At 38.0% G+C, this 20910-nt stretch overlaps 2 protein-coding genes across 2 annotated transcripts; one reads left to right on the top strand and one right to left on the bottom strand.

Annotated features, from left to right (window-relative positions):
* Positions 1-3081: 3081 nt before the first annotated feature.
* On the top strand, positions 3082-10275 carry LOC132105397 (ataxin-10-like). Its single transcript, XM_059510480.1, has 9 exons — positions 3082-3277; positions 3352-3448; positions 3597-3764; positions 3862-3948; positions 4719-4866; positions 5281-5389; positions 5910-6088; positions 8273-8336; positions 9435-10275. Exons 1-9 carry the CDS (start codon positions 3082-3084, stop codon positions 9617-9619), a joined length of 1233 nt encoding a protein of 410 aa, XP_059366463.1. The 3' UTR covers positions 9620-10275.
* Positions 10276-10747: 472 nt separating this feature from the next.
* Positions 10748-20813, bottom strand: LOC132105821 (protein Wnt-7b-like). The gene is made up of 4 exons (XM_059511243.1): positions 20052-20813; positions 17229-17455; positions 15177-15448; positions 10748-13716 (listed from the first exon to the last, which is right to left on the bottom strand). The coding sequence occupies exons 1-4, from the start codon at positions 20132-20134 to the stop codon at positions 13237-13239; spliced, it is 1062 nt and encodes a 353-aa protein (XP_059367226.1). The 5' UTR covers positions 20135-20813; the 3' UTR covers positions 10748-13236.
* Positions 20814-20910: the final 97 nt, after the last annotated feature.

Below are 20910 nucleotides of genomic sequence, written 5' to 3'. Positions count from 1 at the left end.
GTGGGTCTAGAGACTTGAGGTTGTGACGAGGGGAATTGTCAGGTCCAGAGATGAGGAAAGATAAAATGCGATACTTAAACCCTTGTTTCACTACTTCTGTAGTATTAAATTGTATCCGTATGCCTTTTAATAATTTAATCTAGATATTATGTGTATTTCAATATCCTGGGCTCGAGTAAGTTCACCAAAAAATAAATAGAATTTGCTAAAGAAGTTGCTGACATCCCTCAAAGTATGGTAGAGGTCAGAGTATAAAGAAATGCACAGAGCACAGACTAATTAGTAACATGCATTTAGAATATAGAAACGCTGATATTCCATTCACAAGCATCACTCGTTATCATACTCTACAATGGGTGGATGTTTTGGTTATTTTGTCGAGACATCAGATTTCGGCGCTTGTTATTTAGTAAAGGGGAAAAAATGGTTTCAAATTAAGTTCTTGTTTCATTGTGCAATTAGAAGCAGATTTCCTGTGATCACTGCATTCACATGAAACCAAACAGGGCTTTAATCGCATTAAAATGCTGCTTTTGTAAACTGTTTCACACAATAATGTCTGCAACATTTTCTACCCAACTCTCTCAGTAGTTCAACTATTGTAGAATGAGCCTCCTTCTGAAGTGAAACCATGGCAGGATATATTATAATGTGTCTCCTGCAAGTTTGTCATTGTGAAAGCAATACTTCTCTGCTCCCAGCTGCTTCTCATGAGGAAGTATTTTATGAGAACCATATTAGAGTAACACTCATCCCAACTTCTATAGTATTTCTGCAAGCGTTTAGCTGCCTTGCAAAGTGATCATTGATTTAGCACATATTTATCTGCTCAATCTGCTCAAGGACACCAGATACATTTGGAGTGGTGGAGCGGAACATTTTCGGCTGGCCCTGTAAGCCATTAAGCACAGTAGATGCTTTCAGTTGGCTTCTGTCTCTCATGATCGACGACTGTTTTAGGGTCTGGTAGCGGCACTACCCCATTTATGTATTAGCAGCAGGCCCACCCTTAACCCGAGGATATATGTCTGATACAAAACCACCTGTAATTATATTCTTCATGCAAGACCAACTTCCTTCAGTGCATTTCCCAGGCCAGAAAAAACACCGCAAGATGGAAAGCCAGTGACCCAAAATACTCTGGCACTTCTGAGGATTCAAAGGGGAACTCGGGCCTTTTGTTGTTTCAGCTGGAGCACTTGTCCCCACATCTTGTTTATGAAAAAACTGGGAACGATTGATGTCGGAGTCCTTTGAACATTTGATTCAGATGAATGGGTGTCAGATGGCCTGGCTTATAATGGTCTGGATGATTTCATCCTTAAACGGGGACAACAAGAATGTTACATCATGCAATAATGTTTAGGCATGATCACAAACATTCGGTCTGTCCTCTCAAGATCAGATTTAATCAATGTAACCTTCACAGAGTGCTTCCCTAGTGTAACATGAGCGATAGCATAAAATCAAAACTCAAAAATAAAGGAATGTGACTTCTGGATTTTTTCAATAATGCCATGGATACTATTGTTCTGTTCCTCAGCAGAGTGATTGCAATGTATTCATTGGAAGTTAATTTTTCGGCTGTTTCACCTTGACTGACTGTGTGTAATAACTGAAATTAATAATCAGCGAATTGTAGAAATAATCTTGTTTTAATAATAGATTTTAATTACCACGGTAATGACAGGTTTATATTAAGAAAATATCTCCGATTTAAGAGGCTCACTTACAATTAAAAAGCTCATTTGTTTCTTTCAAATCTATTTAATGTATTTTTAAATAATATTAACAAAAAGAAACCATTACTAGTATCAAATAAATTATTATTTTTAAACAATTGGCTTATATTTATTAGAACGCTCTCGTAAATTCAAGTGCACGGGCTTTTATTTTGAAATCCAGTCTAGACGGCTGGCGGAAGTAAAGTCTGTGTTTATGTGCGCGCGCGTGTGTTGATGGCAGCCTCCAGTGACAGCATGCAGAACATAAACAGCGCGCTCTGGCAGATAGACACAGAAAAAACTTACAAACACACATCTCACAACTTTGAAAACTGTGACGAAAGCTTTACGGGATGAGCAGTTCAGGTACTACACATATCCCACTTTACAAAATGAACAGAAATGTGTGTGTTTAAATGCACAGCATGTGCTAGACTCAGCAGAGTGTGTTACAGATTTCAGTACAGGTTAAAAATCTGTTTAATGCTAATCTTTAGCGTTTTAATAATTACATGATATAACACACTCTTAGTTTCTGTATTCTGTGTGTTTACCCGCACACGTGAACCAGTTTTCTGACACATGCATTAATTGCTGAAGAATATGACAGGATGCATGAACTGCCATACATATTAATTTAATAGAAAATAGACTGACAGTTTGTTTCTGTTTTGTCTCAGAGCCAGTGTTGACAGGGAGGCTCTTGGAAACCTCTTTGCAGCGTTGTCAAAACTTTCTGTGGATGTTGAGCATTTGATTGAGAAGATAGATTCAGAAGAAGAAGAAGAAGAAGAAGAAGAAGAAGAAGCATCTCTGAGGTAGTGTCCAGTGTCCAGAAAACATGAGATTACTAATACAAATGCCTCACGTTTGCATTTTTAATTGTAACGTTTAATTTCAAAGTGGCATAAATATGTGAGTAAAATATTGAAATTGTAGCAAATTAAATGCCTAAATATGTTATATAATATTGTTGTGTCTATAATTATATGTTATGTCCATATTTAATGACAGCAGCACTCAAACTGCATAAACTGAAGTTTGCGTAAAACTTGTGTGATTATTGGCCTGCAAATAACGCAGAATCATAACAAATTTTTAGATATAACTTTATTATACATTGCTGTTCTGCATGTACATACTTTGTAGATACTATACTAATTATAGTAATTGCAGTAACTGGGTAATTTCAAGTTTTCATGTAGTAACCATATATTTCCCAGTGCTTTTGTTAGTAAGTGTAATGTAAATATATGTAAGTGCATGTACTGTAAAATAAAGTGCAAACACACTTGTTTCTTTTTTATGTCATAACAGTGATTTCTTTTCCCCTAATTTTTTAAGTGGTCTCAGACTTATGGACACTGTTCATAACATTATAATCAGTATTAGTACTGTATATGAATGTGTCTGTGGCCTGTTGAGCTTTATAAAATCTGAAAAACAAAAGCATTTCTATCTTCACAGAGATCTAGGCTCTATCAAGCTATCTTTTGAGATTTTGAACAGACTCCTGAAGGTTTCATCAGGAGGTTCATATGAGATTCATGACGGTGGGTTTCAGGTGTTTTAGCTGTATGGAGGGTAACAGGCAGATAAATCAATGTATGACTGTCTGCTTTGGAAGCACTTCGATGTGGGATTCAGTTTCTTGGTAACATTGCTGTTGGAAACCAGCTTTGCAAAGATGACATCTGGGAGCTTGGTTTCCCGCGCATCTTCTGGTGAGTGAATTTATGGTTAGGCATGAATGGTGCATTTCTTACGATGCCAGTCAAAAATGTGTTGGGTCTTCATTTTGTAAAATTGTAAAACTGATTTGTAAAGACCTTTTACTGGGGTGGTTTTGTAACCACTTCTATCTCTTTGAAGGGATCTTTTGGAGCTTGCAGATGAGAAAGCGGTTTCATACACATGTATGGTGATCCACACTTGTCTGGATGAACACAAGACAGAGCAGCTAGTTAAAGACACACAGCAGCTTAAATTGTCCCTGAAGATCATGGACTTGTGCAAGACATTGCCTGATGTTGACTGGACGTAAGTTTTGTGTATGCATTGAAACAAACACAAAAAAAAACATGTTATTTAGGGCTATTTTATACCATATTTTGGTTAAATATTACTCATCTTACAGGGTCTTTATTGTCACACAACATTTTCTCAAGTCGTCAGAGCTTGTAAGGAAGATGTACACCGAAATGACCCATGAGGAAGGTAAAAACTCAATTATTTAAATCAGTTGTTGCACAAAGATGAGATGCACTTACGTCTATGTTAATACTGTACATCACAATACTGAGTTTCATTTGTTAACATTAACAACGTTATTTAAAATAAACTAACAATGCACAATGTTTTTATAGCATTTATTCGTTTTAGGTAATGATAATCTCAATCTCAGTCTGAAAATGTGTATCAGCTAACATTAACAAAGCTTAATAAATGCTGTTAGAATATATTGGTCATTGTTGGCTCATGTTAAATATTGCATTACCTAATGGTTAACAAATGAAACCTTATTGTAAAATGTTACCCAAATTCTAGTTAGCTTCCTAACTAGACATCATTTTTAAGCATCATTGGCTGTTCCAAATAGTAGGCATTTTTAAATACATTTTTAAGTATTCATAGATAAGCCACTGTGGAACTAAGTCAAAAAATGTCCGAGATGGCGGATGGATTCTATTAAATATTAAAATAGTCACATAACATAATAAAATATACACATTTTTCACTACACCGTTGTACTTCTGTCTTTCAGTGCATTGTTACCTTTCAAAAGTATTCCAATTCAATAATTCTGTCTAGGCCAATGAGGTTCCACTTTGGTTAGGATGCTTCCTTAAAAGGTAATTCTCTGTGTAGACATTAAGACTGGTTGGAACGGAGCCTGAGCAGTAAAATGGGCCATAAGAATAAATGTGTTTTTATTATATTGCATGTTTTGATATAGATTATTTTGTGAATGTAATTGTATACCAACAGGCTCACACTGCTGGAGCTGATATTAGCACAGCTTGGTGTCGTTGAGGAGGAGAACTGCTTAATGCCGCTGAGCACAGCTCAGTTCCTGGCTTCCTGCTTCTCTGATCACTGCAGAGCTGTTCTCACTCTGAGCTCTGAATCATCAGATGACCAGGTCAGCTTTATCTGCGTATTCTACATATATCTTCATTTTGCACCTTTTAATGTAAGTATTCAATAGCCATATACAGAATATTGGGGTCATACTGTGTAATATTACGTATGTTTTTACCAGTGTCTGTTGATAGTGGATATTAATAAACTACTGTTGATACTTTCTTGAGCACAAAATCGGCATATTAGAATAATTTCTGAAGTATCATGTGACACTAAAGATTGGAGTAACGGATGCTGAAGATTCAGCTTTGCAAATACAGGAATAGATTGCATTTTATGATATATTCAAACAAATGCAGCCTTGATGAGCATTGACTTCTTTCAAAATCATTTAAAAATTCTCACTGATCTTAAAGCTAGTGTACATTTGATAGAAGATGTTCTAAGCCTGGTATTTGTTGTACATTTGTAGGAGGCTATGATTGTCATCAGGCTTTTGGAAATCCTTTGTGAAATCACCTCTGGCTGCAAGGAGTTCATGGCACTGCAGGATCACTCTGACCTTTTGAGCGCAACAGTCGGTAAAATGTGGCGTAATGCTCTTGCTTTTGTTGGAGATAAAAATCCTAATGCATTCTTAATGAGAACACACAAAAACCATAGGAAACCATCAGGTTTTTGTTATGAATTGAAAATGCGAAATATTTGTTTTGGTACAACTGCATAATCACTCTGTAAAAAGCCTCTTGTCTTGAAAACATTGGGTTGAGCTTGCTTGAGCTCATACTGTCTGTATTGCAGAACATTAACTAAAGTGAAAAATCAATTCGCACACTCCTGTATGCTTTTTCTCAACTATTTAAAACACAAAGCAGCCACTTCAGGAGGGTGCTGTATGAAACCGAAACCACTGACAGGTCACAGCTCACTGCAGACAGACACAATCTTCATTCTTCTTAGACTCTCCTGTCATCTCCAGCTGTGATGCACACATTAAACATGACAGTTACACCAGCATGCATTTCTCACTCTCTTGGTCTCTCTTTCTCTCACTCTCATCTTGTATGTAATGTGTAAATTCTCCATCTTTGTCATCTCCAGATCTCTTAAAAGAGGTCCACTTATTGGGCAAAACCAGTAGAAATGTGTTCACCGCAGCACAGGATTTCTCCTTGACAAGGCCAGGGGGCGCCGACACCCATCCTGCCCTCAGTTTCAAAGCTCATCTCGTTCGCCTCATTGGGAACCTATGTCATGGCCACATTGTCAACCAGGACAAGGTACTGTACACAGTAGCTCCTAGAAGTTATTGTATGTGCGTTTGTGTGTGTAAGTATGAGATTTTGCAGATATGAAAGGTGCAGTCACATTTTAGGGATATGCAAAACAATGTGTTTTAAAAACAGACTCCATATATGATATGTCCGATATGTCTTATTTTGTTGTCTGCATCAAATTAAATTTCCAAATTGATTTTGCATATTTTGTATCTCATGTACATAACTTTTGTGAAAATAAAATGTTCCATTGATATTCAGCATAACAGATATACCTTTGCAAGAATCAAACAAAATGCTTATTCTGACCTACATATGTATATATACGTGTGTGTGTGTGTGTGTGTGTGTGTGTGTACGGACTAAACAATTCTTGCTGACATTTTGGTAAATCCTAGTGGTTGGAAGGAAAGTGGCAAAGATGGGCAAAGGTTCAAAATTACAATTAGTTTGTTTTTTAATTAGTTTCTTTTTTAAAGTCATCTTTCTTCTAAATATGCCTGACAAGATATTTTGGTAAATCAATAAATGTAATGGTAAATGGTAAAATGTATGATCTTCAAGACTGGTTGAAAAATATGTAGCTTCGCTCGACTGCACCTTTCTTGAAATTCATCAATAAAAGAGAACTGATTGATGGGTAAGAACAACTGAAATAGTCAGTGGGATTGCCAAAGGAAGGAAGTAGTTAGCAAAATTCTTGGAAATCATCTTTTAAACTTCCTCTCCTGCGATTTCTGTGACATTTTGGAATGAGAGAGAAATGTGTTGGCAATGAATGACGAAACTAACACCATAGAGTTTGCAGCCAGCTCCAGTAATGTACTGATCCACGGACGACACAACCCAGTCATGGTAAACACATTAACAATGCTGTGGTTTAGAGGCTTTCTCTCTGTCCGTCAACCGAGGCCTGAGCTTTTTGTTTGTGGAAGCTCCCTCGTTGAAAGCTAATCAGGGGATTAATGCTTGTAGATAAAGACCCGAGAACCATTCTGAATTTCATGCTTGTATCATCTCATTTCTTCCCCAGATCTTTGCCCACTTTGTTCCCTTTTCTTTTTTTTTTAATGAATTCTCTTGTAAGCAGCCTTCTGCGAAGGAGGGATTTTCAAGGCTTTCAGGTCCGTCCCCTTCAATCAGCACAGAGGAGAACCTAGTTCCGGCCTTCTTTAATAGGGCCATGGCACACAACTGAGAGGTCAAAGGTCAAAAACAATAGCAAGTCTCCCCCAGCCTCCACCCTCACTTTTTGACCAAAAACCTTGTTCTAACACCTTGAGAGCGCACGGCTCCCGTTGCTGCTTTCTAATAGGCCGTTTACTCCGAAGGCATTTTTGCATTCCACTGCACTGCTTTTCTATTACTTTTCCGTGTAAACCAGATGGGTGTACGATAGTGGAGTTAAAACGTGGTCAGCTTTTAAAATCCTGCGTCTCTAGATCACTTCTTAAATTATGGTCTACATAAAAACAAAAACAAAACAGCATCACACAATAGCATTTCTCGCACAAAACAAATTAGAGAGGCTACCAACAATTGATTTCAACAGTTTAGTGTTATGTTGCCACTGCTAATAGCTGACTCAAGTAAGCTTAACGATATATTAAACACAAATTTATAATAAAAATATTAACTTTAAATGTATTTGTCAACATTTTGAACTACACTTGTCTGTTGTTTTGGATTTTTTTCCATCTTTACTTTGCTACGAGAAAGTGTCTTGGTGGCAGTACAGAAGTGCTGATGCCTTAAAATGCTGCCTCTGCAGTAGTCCACTACATGTGAGGATAGCCAAACAAAACTAATTCTGTGGCCGAAGCGTACGGTTACATAAGTTTCCCTTCATTTTATTGCTAGCACTACTTTCTCAATCAAATGCTATGCTAGTCATTAGCAGCAGAAAACTGTCAGGGCTTGTGTCTCATCTTTCTTATTCATTAAAAAAAAAGGAACCAAAAGGGCAACCGCTGTAGCTCTTGGGTTACGATACATACTCGGGGTAATGTACGGTATAGTTAAAGACTGCATGTGACGAAAACCAGCGCAAACTCGTTTGACTGCGCCAAACCAGAGCTCAACCGCATGGACTTTCCTCCATGGAAAGTAATTGTTTTCTGACCAGTCTGGCTCACGATGTCCCTGTTAAAGACCATTTTCCTTGTTTTTTCCATTTGTTTCCTATAGGTAAGAGAACTGGACGGTATAGCTCTCATTCTGGACAACTGCAGCATTGACAGCAACAACCCCTGTATCCTTGGTCATGACTCCATTCACTTGGAGCTTTTGTGGTGTATTTATTGATGGCTTTGTGAAAACCACCACAATAAATGCTAAGATATTGTTATCTAAAGTGTGTATAGCATTGTAATAGCCTCTTAAATTCCATTAAAAATGGAGGTTTTACCGCAACGTTTGACGCTTGAATGATTGGTGGCTTGTTCAGACTAGAAGTCATTAGAGCAAAGCCAGCATTTTGCCCAATGGTTTCATGTCCCTCTGCCTAGCAACGTCCCGTGTAGAGAGGTGGAACAGTTGGGCTGACTCATGAACATTTTGTAATCCTCACTCACCAGTCTCCTTGTGTGAAATATCTAGTCATAATAGTTTATGAAGCTAAATGTAGGTATCGCATAAATGAGTAATTTTGTGGTGTTGACAGAAGTCTGTTTTATAGATGTGCAACACTTTCTGGAAAACTTGATTGAAATCCTAGGTGGAAAATCACCACTTGAATAAAATGAAGTGACATTTTGTAATTTTATAGTGTTGACCTGCATCCTGCCAACTCTGTTCCATATGAAACGGTTCATTGATAACACGACAATCTGATGTATTGCAGCTGTGTTTCCAAAGGATCCTTGACTGATGCTGGCACTGTTGTTAAAAGAAACGCTTTCATTCTCTAGTGACCACTGCCGTTGTGTATTAGAGAGAGCAGGGCACAGTGCCAGCTGCTCTTTCACTAGTGGATGAGTCGCTAAGCTGAGCTTGTGTCCTCCCGGACGCTGTTTCCTGACCGTTTCAGGAAGTTGTTGTTGTTGGTTACTGTATAGCGTGGCTGCTGGACCTGGTGTTGCTAGCTTTACGTCTGGTATGGGCAAAATTTTGGTAAACTATTATGTAATGAACTGATCTACCAATATATTGTGCATCCACGCCCTAAGTATAAACTTGGACAGTGATCAAATTTGCATTCTGATGGATGATAAAATTGGCGTAGTTATGTTGAAAGTAGTTCCTCAAACATATATAGAGGCCGGAATATTATGGAGACTTTTTGGTGGGATTTTTTGGCATTAAACCAACAAGAACACCCTGACAAACTTTCCTTAATATTTTTTTCCAGTCATAAGCCAGTGGGCTGTGTTTGCCATCCGGAACATCCTGGAACACAACCTAGAGAATCAGAAGCTGATACAAAGTCTTCGGAGACAAGGTGTGGCAGACGACACGATGCTCGGAGAAATGAGCTTCAGAGTGGAAGAAAGGGATGGCAGTCTACTGCTTAGGCCCCTAAAGAAGGACCCATAGTTGATTAAGTAGAGCTGGGAGACTGCTATACCAGGATGCCTATCCCCACACCCCTTTACCCTGCTATATTACACCCTGGAGATGGCTTAAAATGCCCACAACACACTGGGGTCATTAAATATCCAATCAGTAGTTGGCAGCACAAGGGGGTGGTCTGGGCTTTGTGTTCTCCACACAAGAGGAAATCAATCAGAGGAGATTATCTGAGAGGACTCATGCTGATGTCTGTGATGCATTTAGTGGTCTTTGATTCCAACCCCCTCCCAAAGTGGGTTTCAAATCCTATGAAACAAGGAGAACCGTGTCTTCCTGGCTTTTCAGCCACTAAAGAGTCTCTGGTGGCCAATAGGGAGTAGAGGTTAATCCCTAATTCAGTGCATTTTATAGAGACCAGACCGCCCCTTGATCTGTATTGGTAAAGTTAGTCTCTGAATAGCGGCGAGACTCGTATCCTTCTTTCTGAAAGCTGACTAAAGATTTTGTGCTTTAAATCAAGTTTGTTTACAAAGCCATGCAATTTCAACAATTCCCCTATTATTTGAACAAACGTCCCGTGTAGATGGAGATTGCTGTTTGATAGGGCTATTTAATTTTTATTTAGTGCATTTATTATAATAAAAGTGCATTTATTATAATAAAATAACAAATCGCAATTACCTGTTTGTACGTACCGTAATATCCAATTTTGTATTTATTCATGTTTAACCAATAGAGCATTTCCACACAACCACAGATCCCATTAAAGGCAACAAGCTTTGACAAACTACATATACCGAGATCACGTAATACTGAAAAGTGTTCAGCTAGATCATTTATTTTAAAAGTATGCATAACTATTTAAAAGTTTGGGTTCCATTTGAATGCTTTTGGAAGAAGCCTGTCTCTAAGGCTACATTTATTTGATAAAGAACATTAATATGTTGAAATTTTATTGCAATTTAAAATAACTGCTGTTTTAATATATCTTAAAATGTAATGTATCCCTGTGATGGCAAAGCTGAATTTTCTGCATCATCAGTGTCACTTGATCCTTCAGAAATCATTCTAATATGCTGATTTGGTGCTCAAGAAACATTTATTCTTTAATAAATCATTATTATTGTTATTATGAACAGCGAGTTGCTTTAATATTTTTGTGGAAACTGATACATATATTTTTTCAGGATTCTTTGATGAATAGAAAGTTCAAAAGAAATAACAGAATTTGTTACATCAATACATATTTTGTATCAATGTAGAAGTCTTTATTATCATACTGTATATACAAAATTCTCTTATAATTTAATATAGAGTAGAAAACTTACACCATTAACTTGATACAAAGTAAATACATTGATAAATCAAATAATTTAATTTTGATAACGACATGGTTTCTTTACAATAGAATGTATACTCTGCATACTTTCAAAAAACAGTATTAATTGGTCTTTACACATATAACTAGTGTCCCTAGATTCTTGTTGATTGTGATTGTATACAGCCCAGTCGCAAATACACAAGGCATTAGAAAAGCTACCAGAAAACAGTCATCAGGTCTTTCTCTCCCTCTGTTTATCCCACACCACTTTTTTGCTCTCTCGGCCATCTGGTTCTGCCCTTAGTTTTTCCTACATGGATCAGACCAGAAGTATTAGCTTACAGAATCACATCTCGCCCCGTCCCATTCTGGAATGAGCTGAGTGGTCCACACATACACCCCCCGTAGCATTAATGACCTCTGTGGAGGCCTCTCCTCTCCCCCCCACACCCTGTTTTTTCTGTCTCATATTTTTTAATGACAAAATGTTTGTGCGAAACAATCGGGGTTGACTTTTCTCTCAATCCGGGTATAGTGTTGGGAGCTTACGCGGTTCCGGTACCCAGCAGTTCAGACGGCTAACAAAACAAGTCCAGTTTACTTCTGCTTCGGTGGCTGCCTGCAATGCTTTTCACCCACAGGAAAAAGAGCAGAGGGGCAGAGAGCATACGGCGGGTGAATGAATGAGCCAGGTTGGATGCCTATTCAAACCCAGGCGGGAACTGCTCTGTGTCACTCCGAGATCAACGTTTCGCAGTATCTACACCCACAACTATGAGCCGCTCGGTGCTTCTGGGAACTTTCCGAGATGTTGATGTGTGTTTAACAATATGGCATCATTTTGCTTAGTAATGAGATGAATTCAAATGACCACAGTTTAATGTATTTGATCCAAATGTTTGATTCATTATTTATCTAGCAATTTTAGGGTAAATCTTTGCCAAAAAGTATAAATACATCCAGGAAACAAAAAGATGAGTTGGTTTCATATCAAACTTGAATTCAGGAAAAGTCATAAAAAAAAACACTTACATAATTAGACCGGGACAAAAATAATAGACCTGCAATTAAACAATAAAAACATGACAAAGAAAACAGTATCAATAATTACTCTGAATATACCTGACGTAAAGTGCCATATTCTCTACATAAAAAAATATATTTGAACAAATTTATCAGCCATATAACTCGTATAAACAATTTAGATTTGAAAAAACGGCTACTCAAAATATTTCCAGTGACCTTTCAACCGTTTTTAGACCCATAGCTGTATGGTCCATTGGCTCAGGCGGAATATAACTAGACCTTGTGCACGCCGGAGCAGTGATGTGGAATCCCATGTCTCTGGCATTCGTGGGAATGGTTTGGTCACTCAAACGGTGGTGGCTCGCATTTCTATTAAGTATGTAAAAGGTCTGTCTCTTTCGTTCCCACACGTTTACACACTCACGTTTAGAGCATTGCAGCATACATGGCCAAGTCTTTATAGATGACTAAGGAAGCTTCTCTTCTCATAAAAAACACAAACGGTTTTTCGTTTACTTAAAGCTCACCAGTGCAGCAATTGGCAACGTATTTACCAAAATGATAGTTTCTTAAGTGTTGGAATGAGTTGACCCTTTTTCTTAATCCGTAAACTGCAAAACAAGCTCTTTTTGCATACGCAATATCCAGTACTGTTTTGGGTTGAGTTTTGGAAGCAACAGATCAGTAGCAAATACATTAGAAGTTCATACTTCTGTGTACCGTTATGAGACATCTGAACATATTCAGACTTTTTCTCCAAAGAGAAGGGAAAAAGGTCATGTTTTTCAGTGTTCAAACTGATACAGTGTGGCTGAAGCATTCCAGCGTTTCCAGAGTTGCAAAGTTGCAGCACATTTCTCCTTATGAACTCCCATTAGGGCTCAGCTGGTGGGACATTTTACAAGTTCTTCTTGCCTTATTTTGAAACAGATGACTTTTGTGGGTAGTTCAGACTGTCCAATAGGAGTAATGAGTCAATATGTGGTCCTCAGGACAAGCCCCAGCTGACTTTCTCAAGTCTATGAGAATCTGAGGTTTACAAAAGCCTTGCACTGCATATGTAGCGTCAATATGTTTGCATGAATTCACAAAAAGGCTGTCTGAGGTCAGTGCATTTTCCTCTGAAGTTCCGGTATCTTCATTATTCATCCCAGTCTTCTTCAGCGGGGCTTTCTTGCATAAAGACTGCCTGATGTGCAAAACGAAGCCACTTCCATTTCTGTTTCAAAGACTTCCTCTTTCTTTCCATTGGCTTCTCGCCTTTCTTTCTTGTCTTTTTAACTCTACCACTCGCTCATTTACAGGTAAACACCTCCGTCTTTTCGCTGCAGGTGTTACACTTAACGAAGCAGCACCACTGGAACTTGCAGTTGCACTTCCACACGCGTGTGTACTGATGGGTGTTGTGGCCTCGGCCGCAGCACATCAGGTTGCAGCCGTCCGAGTGAGGAGATGTGTGGTTACACAGCCGCCCTCTCGTTCCTGCGCTCCCCGTGGCAGCGTCCTCCTCACAATAGTTGGGCGAGCGCTCCAAGTAAACCAAGTCTGTGTCGGTGGGCTTTATGTACCCACGGGACTGCTTGAGACGCAGGAAAGATGGTTGGCGAAAACGCGTGGCTCTCACGGCCTCCACCTCGACTGCAGTGGCATAACGCTCCTTAAGGACGTAGCCGATCTCTCGGAATTTCGGCAAAGTCGTCCAACAGGTTTTTGTGGTACATGAGCCGGAGACACCATGACATTTACATTCCAGCTTCATCTGTTCCTCTAGGACCTGCAACAGTATAGAAAACCTGAGTGTTACCAAATGATTGTGATTTGTTTTGGAATTGAAAGGTAATGTATGTATTTTAGTGCTGGGCAATGATTAAACATGATTAATCACATGCAAAATAAAAGATTTTGTGTATATAATTATGTGTGTGAACTGTATTTTTTATTTATTATGTGTATATATATATATATATATATATATATATATATATATACTATATATAAATACAAACATGCATGTGTATATTTAAGAAAAAATTGTTATGTTTATATCTTAAAATATTTATCTATCTATTGTCTATATTTAAATATATACATATGAATACATGTAAATATTTTCAAAATATATACTGTTTTTGAGTGTCTTTATATACACAAGTACACACACACATATTACATAAACAAAAACTTATTTTGGATGCGATTAATTGTTGCGCAGCACTAATATGTTGACTAATAAAAATAAATATATACATTGTTTTATTTGTAATTTTGTGCAGTAATGTAAAATGTAATTATAAAACGTCATTATAATTATAAATATAATGTAATTTTTTTAACTTAAAATCTAAAGATAAATTGTTAGCATTTTATATTGCTTTATTACTTAAATTTGTTTACAATATTCAGACATCAATTGAAAAAGTATTATATTGCTAATATTTTTATACTACATTTTATATTTATTTGCAATGCTACACACACACACACACACACACACACACATATATATATATATATATATATATAGTAACAATCAAATTTTTTTATATTTCACAATGTGATTCATCTGGTTTTTATTTCCTAGTAGGACTCGCAGAGTCTTTTACAATGGGCATGACCTCATCAGAAACCTTTGAAGCTGTGGTGCAAGTGAATTCATGCAGCTGACGGGTAAGGGAAATTCTTGACATTTTATTTCGACTGTTTTCAGCGTTTTGAACCAAAACCCATTATTCAGTACGTCCTGAGCAATGTTTCAATGTGTGATGCCAGATATCTGTCAAAACTGAGAGGAAAAAATATGTTTTAGCCAAATCATACCCTGTAATTTTCTCTACCTTCCTAAGAGCCACATCAAAGAACGAGAGAAATGTCCATAATTCTCAAGTCCCCATTTCTGTATTTGGTTACATTAGAGTTAAAAGCAGAACTATTTGGCTGTTTGATGTGTTACTGATATGTTCAACAGACAGTGGTACGTGATAGTTGACATTTACCCGTTTAGTTAAATGTTAATATTCCCCTTCAATGAGAAGGATTCAGTAGTAATGTTCCTATGTTTTTGCCCCTTAAGTCTTTAATCCCTCTGTTTAAAAGCAGTTTAAGTCACAATTCATGGTTTCTATTAACTAAATCACAAGAAAACATGCTAATTAAAATGTTGTCTATATATATATATATATATATATATATAATGTGCGTATATGTATATTACACTATAGAACTTTTCTTCAATACCTTTCTTCCTGCTTCATTATTGTGCAGGTTCATTAGTCTCCTTGCGTTTTTTTTAATCTCTCGGGCATCTACAAAGCGTCTAGAGAACTCCACTCCGTATTTGACGTCTGCCGAGCAGCCACCCCATTTCCAGCCCTCCTCCTGGTCGTGATAGCCCTGTTTTTCTCTGTCACAGCCACAGTGGCTCAGGTTGCCCTGACTGCAGGCTGCTGTCACAGCGTGGGCAACACCTGCTGCCATTACGGCGTAGGTAAATGCAGCCTCCTTGCTACCTAGGAAGAAGAGAGTAGAACCTCTGAGATGATTTGACACCATTGACATCCCAAAGTTCATGCCATCTTTGTAAGATTTCCCACTCAACAGTGTAGCAACTCCATTTACTAGAGGGGTCTAACTTCTAATTCGAAGCAGCAAAAACACACCTGACTGTAATTTTTAGCCCTAAGAAATTATAAACTTATTCATGTTTGTTTGATTAGTGATGGAACTAAACTCTGCAGGACTAAGCACTCTTGATCTCAAGATCGATGTAAGGAGACTAAACTGACCCCTGCTGGTCAGCCTTTATGAAAAGAGGTTAGTAAGAATAGACTGACCGCTACAAAGATGTCTTTACTGTTATCTCTATACTAATGCATTAATTAACAACCAAATGTAAGCATTTCACTTTAAATTAAGAACAAACTGTTTTATTGGTTTTCCAATAGAGAAGAATGAATTGTTCTATGGTGAATGGATTTCTGAATGGTTTAGGTTTGTACTTGCTCTCTTATTAGTTATTTATTTGTTATTGTTGTGAAGAGTTGGAACTCTGGTCACCACTTCCCAAGTATCAGTCAGGTCTTGTTCCCAGACTTCAGTTGAAGAATAATCATCCAGGTCTGGCAATAATACCGCAGTATTTTAGTATACACTGTTTTCCGTTTACAGTTTAAGCAGGGACTAAATATGAAATTGCAGTTGTTCTCTTTTTTACAGATAATATCCCTCATCAAGATATGCTGGCAGTGAATCTTGTAAAGGCAACAGTGGTTACCCTCTCCGTCCTGCGAAATGGAAAAGACCATTAGCGTTGTGGTTTTTCTCATAGCTAAAGTCCAAGTCCTATAACTGATCATCAGGTTTGACTGAGCACAGGATATTTCCCTTCAGCCAAGAGATCTGAATGCTACAAAGTCTTTGTATAATTTGACAAGTAATGCGTGCCTGGATCTACTTGTGAATTTTAACTACTGTTATTCTAACGGATTTGTGGGAAAACCCATTGGCCTTTCAGTAAAGTGCACAATGGCTATTAAATAACTTGCAGTTAATCCTTAAATGCCCATTTGAAAATTCAATTTCAAGAATTATGAAATTAGATGAAAAGCCAAGCATTTTAGAAGATTTTCTCTACTGTACTGCTTCATTGAGCATGCTCAATGTTTAAATCAATTTTAGAGTCACAATTGGTGCTGAAATTGAGTAAATAGTCTGTAGATTCCATCCATTCCTAGATATTGCATATAAAACTCAACTTTTCTGCTACAGTTATGCAGTACAATGACTTCTCTGTCTCTCACACAAGCAATTTGCACAACAGAGCTTAAAAAGCTTCATACACATTAGGACCCACATATAGAACTCGCCACAGCCGAGAAACATACATTTCCTTGAACAGAAGAAATAAGATTATGTTGTGTAGAGCCAACCAACCCCCACAAGAGTGATTGTTACCAGGACCATTGGATTAAACACAGCCTTGCACCGCACCCTGACCGCAACAAAACATTTCTGACTGAAAGGCAATTTATATGGGAGTGCTATATTAAAAAACCCTCTCCTGGTCGGGGTTCTCACAGAGTCTCTGGTGCCAGTTGTGTGTGCTTGTAACTGTGCAAATGTTTCGTTGAAAGATTTTTAAAAGTAATTGTGGACAGATTGCGTCCACTTTAACATCTTGTCGTCTCACTTGTTTCACAGGGCCACACTCTCACGGAAACAAATCGCAGCCAAAGCAACACACACACACACACACACACAAGTACAGCTCAAGGGGCTGCACCTACTGACCTACTCTCAGCTCTTGCCCAAAGATGGTCCTCTCGCCAAGGGCAGAGCAGTTCCACCGTCCGTAGCGAAACTGATACTGGCACTCGTTGATGCCCAGCTGAGCGCCCTCCCCAATGATGATGATGGCATCTGGGCGGCTCTGGCAGATGGCGCGCTGTCGGGGGGCCAGGCCGGGGATCTTGTTGCAGATGATGTTCGCGCCCAAAGCCACGACTGAAGACAAAGCCCTTTGGAGGAGGCCAGATACACTGATGTCAGCAGCTGATGTAGACCAGGTATTCAAGAAATGGGGACAGTTCAGCCGAAAATAGAAAATCTGGCATCATTTACTCACCTCATGTCGTTTCAGACCTGTATAACTACAATATCTATGGGTCCCAATGCTGTTTTGGACCCCATTGACTTTCACTGCATGAACAAAAGCAGTTAGAACATTATTTGAAAAATATCATAATTTGAAACAACATGAGAGTGAGTAAATGGAATCTGAAATCTCTTTAGCATTTCATTGTCTTGGTGACTGGACTGCAGCTATTTAAGATGCTCAGTGTTTTAGAACAGATATTTATAGTGCTTCTAAAAGGTTTGTATAAACCCTTCAAATGCCCCGATGATTTAACTGCACTCTGCCAGACAGTTTCCTCACAGACATTTCCATCTTTTTCAATACACCACAGGAAACATTAAAAGGATTGCCTTTATTATAATGAAAGAATTTAAGAGCATCTCATGACTCATTTAAAACAGAACAACAAACAACACAAAGTTCATGAATCAAGGCTTTTACAGGCAAGCGTGGAACTGAACTTGATTTAAAATGTGAAGGGGGTCCCAAATAATGTCTAAACAGATCAGCAGACAAACCGTAGTCTATTCTACAGAGAAAAACCACATACTGTAGAACAATGCGATCACAGAATATATAGCCCAATTATAGTGAAACCACATGCAAATGTGGATTACTCTTGTAAATCAAGCCGTCTGTTCTGCTGTTCTTAAACAAAGTGAACCCCAGTGTTAGTCTACTGACTAACAATTTAGAAAAATGATCCAGAAATATATTAAGCTATTTTAATGGATTAAACTATTCATGACACAGTGGGAGATGTTATTACTAATCATTGCAAGATGAAGACCCATTTTAGAGCAATACAACTAATGTCCTGATAAAAATTTGGAATAAACACATTTGAGCCAAGAAAGAGTGTCCATTCATCGGTCATAATACCAGTTTAGCATTCTTGTTTTTGTAAGACGAATTGTATTTAATAGCATCTGAAAATACAGGGAAACTTTAAAAGGTTTTTTTAATAGAATTCGGCAGATTTCTTTGGTCTTCATAGGTCCGGTCTGAAGAAAATCTATGAAGAACATTTTAGGGTTTAAATAGTCTAGAGGCTACCAAATGTAAATGCAAACAAAATGTAAATTTGACCAACTCTAAGTCAAAGCTTTAAGTAATGATGACCACTTCTGACCAGAATCTATTTAAAGTACATTTATGGTCTACACATACGTTTGAAATTGTGGCTTAGTAATTTCTCCACAGTCTGAACTTTAGAGCAAATAAAAGGTTCACTCTTTTCCAGCCACATCTCACACATCTCACCCTCTGTTCTTTTTCTTTCCAAATACGGTTTTCCAATTACAAGCGTTTGAGATCAGAACATGATGTTGTAACGAGTAAAACATTATCCTCACACTCTCACAGCAAATGAATGAAAGGTAATCTAATCAATTTTGACTGGTTTGTAGCCTACTGACACGAGTTTTGCCTATAACTGGGTGGTATGGATTGTATATAAATGGAAATCTGCTCATTTGAATAATTAATTGCAGTAAGCACTTCACTATAAAAAAATACTGTTTTGGGAGGTGTTTTGGTGCGTGTATATTTTAATGGAAAGTTTATAACTATTGTGTAACTAACTGGATAAAACCAAGAAAGGATAAAACCTTTCTTGATCTACTTAAATCTGTTTTTTATCTCAAAGTATACTATTAAACGGCGTAATAAGGCAGGTGGTAAAGGCAGATGATGACTAAAAACTTGCCTTTTCACCAGCAATGGCTAATAAGCATGCAGTGCACATGTAGTGTTACACAAAAACAAACACCAGTGCAACACAGGACACTTAAAATGCAATAAGCATTAACTAATCAACCATACTGTGCATAACTGTTACCAAAACCAATAAGCACGACTATTTGAGATGATAACATTTATGGGAATTTACCCCATAGACTTGGCCATAACCTTTTAATTAACGTCAACGTTTAAAAGTAAGAGAACATGGTATGTTGTGTTAAATGTAGTAGATTTTGTTAGGAGATTTGTATGGTAATTAATACATTTTACTTCTGAAAACCATAATTTTACAGTAAATTACGTTTAGTGTGTTAATTACACTAACAGTTTTTACTGCACCATTTTAAATGGTGAATGGATTATGATACATTATTGTCTTTTTTATACAGGCCTATTAAAATATATATAATGCAGAACGGCTCCTTATATTATTACGCACAATTCAACATTTGCTTCTTTCTCAAGTACAAAATGGCTTAAAACATGATTAAAGTGCATGCACGTGCTCGGTCTCATCGTGTAACACAGCAGGTGCACTAAATAATGCCATTTCCAACACGTGTGGAAATAATGATTCGTTTGCACTCTCAAAAACCATTCATATCGACTTTTTAATCTTGCAACGCAATAGCGATGATCTCTTTAATTTAACGTTAATTGGGCTTGACGCCGACAGGATAGCCGGAATAAAGGTCGGAATAAAAATGAAAGCAGTAACGTTAGATCAAACCTACAGGTAGCTGCCGCTGGTGAGGATGAGGAAGATCTGGGGGTAGTAGACTGACAGCAGTGCACCGCAGGATGAGATGCTGCGCATGGTGACATTGAAGAGAGCGCGTGGAGAAAGCGAACTTCGGAGGTTTAGTCGTGACTTTACGCTGCTGCTCGGTGAGCTGCGGGCGCAGAGACACGGTCCGTCATCTCCTGCGCGAGACAGGCTGATTCAGAGTGTGCTCCCCGCCAAGGGCTGACTGCTGATTTTAGGGATTTTGGGTCCTGTGTCGGTGCTTTGCCATTGGCAGAGGGGGGGGGGACACTCCAGTCCGCCCACCTTTACGGGCACGGTTGAGTGACATCTCCGCCTTTTTGTGATGCATTGCGCTCAGTGTCAGAAAGATTGATGAGACATGGACAGAAATCTGATTCGAAACCGCTTCTTTTAATAATAATAATAACAGTGGCACGGTCTGTCGGGAAGACCTCGTTTACTCTTTGTAAGACACAAAAAAGTGAAAGCCCAGGGTTTATTAAGTGTTCTGCTTTGGCGGACTACAATTCCGTTCAGTAAATGAGGCATGCAGCTTCTCTCATCACTGGAGATGGCAGGCACGGGTCACCACGATGGTGCGAATTATAAGGGAGTTTGGGAGGCCTGAGCCCCCTAATTAGGGTTTGAACCTTTTCAGTTGAATTCAAAATTCAAACGTATAAATCTTGTCTTGTTACACAGCATGCATGTATGGGTTAAAAGTGGTCAAAAGTTGGATTACAAGTACAAAATCACGTGGTATATAAACAGGTGGTATATAGCGACACAGTACAAGTATGTGAATATTTCTCGTTTTCACATGTATATCAGTACAGTGTTTTCTT

The sequence above is a fragment of the Carassius carassius genome, chromosome 26, assembly GCF_963082965.1.
Source record: "Carassius carassius chromosome 26, fCarCar2.1, whole genome shotgun sequence".
Lineage (NCBI taxonomy): Eukaryota > Metazoa > Chordata > Actinopteri > Cypriniformes > Cyprinidae > Carassius > Carassius carassius.
The sequence above is the reverse complement of the archived record's forward strand: the minus strand, read 5'-3'. Positions and strand labels throughout refer to the sequence as shown.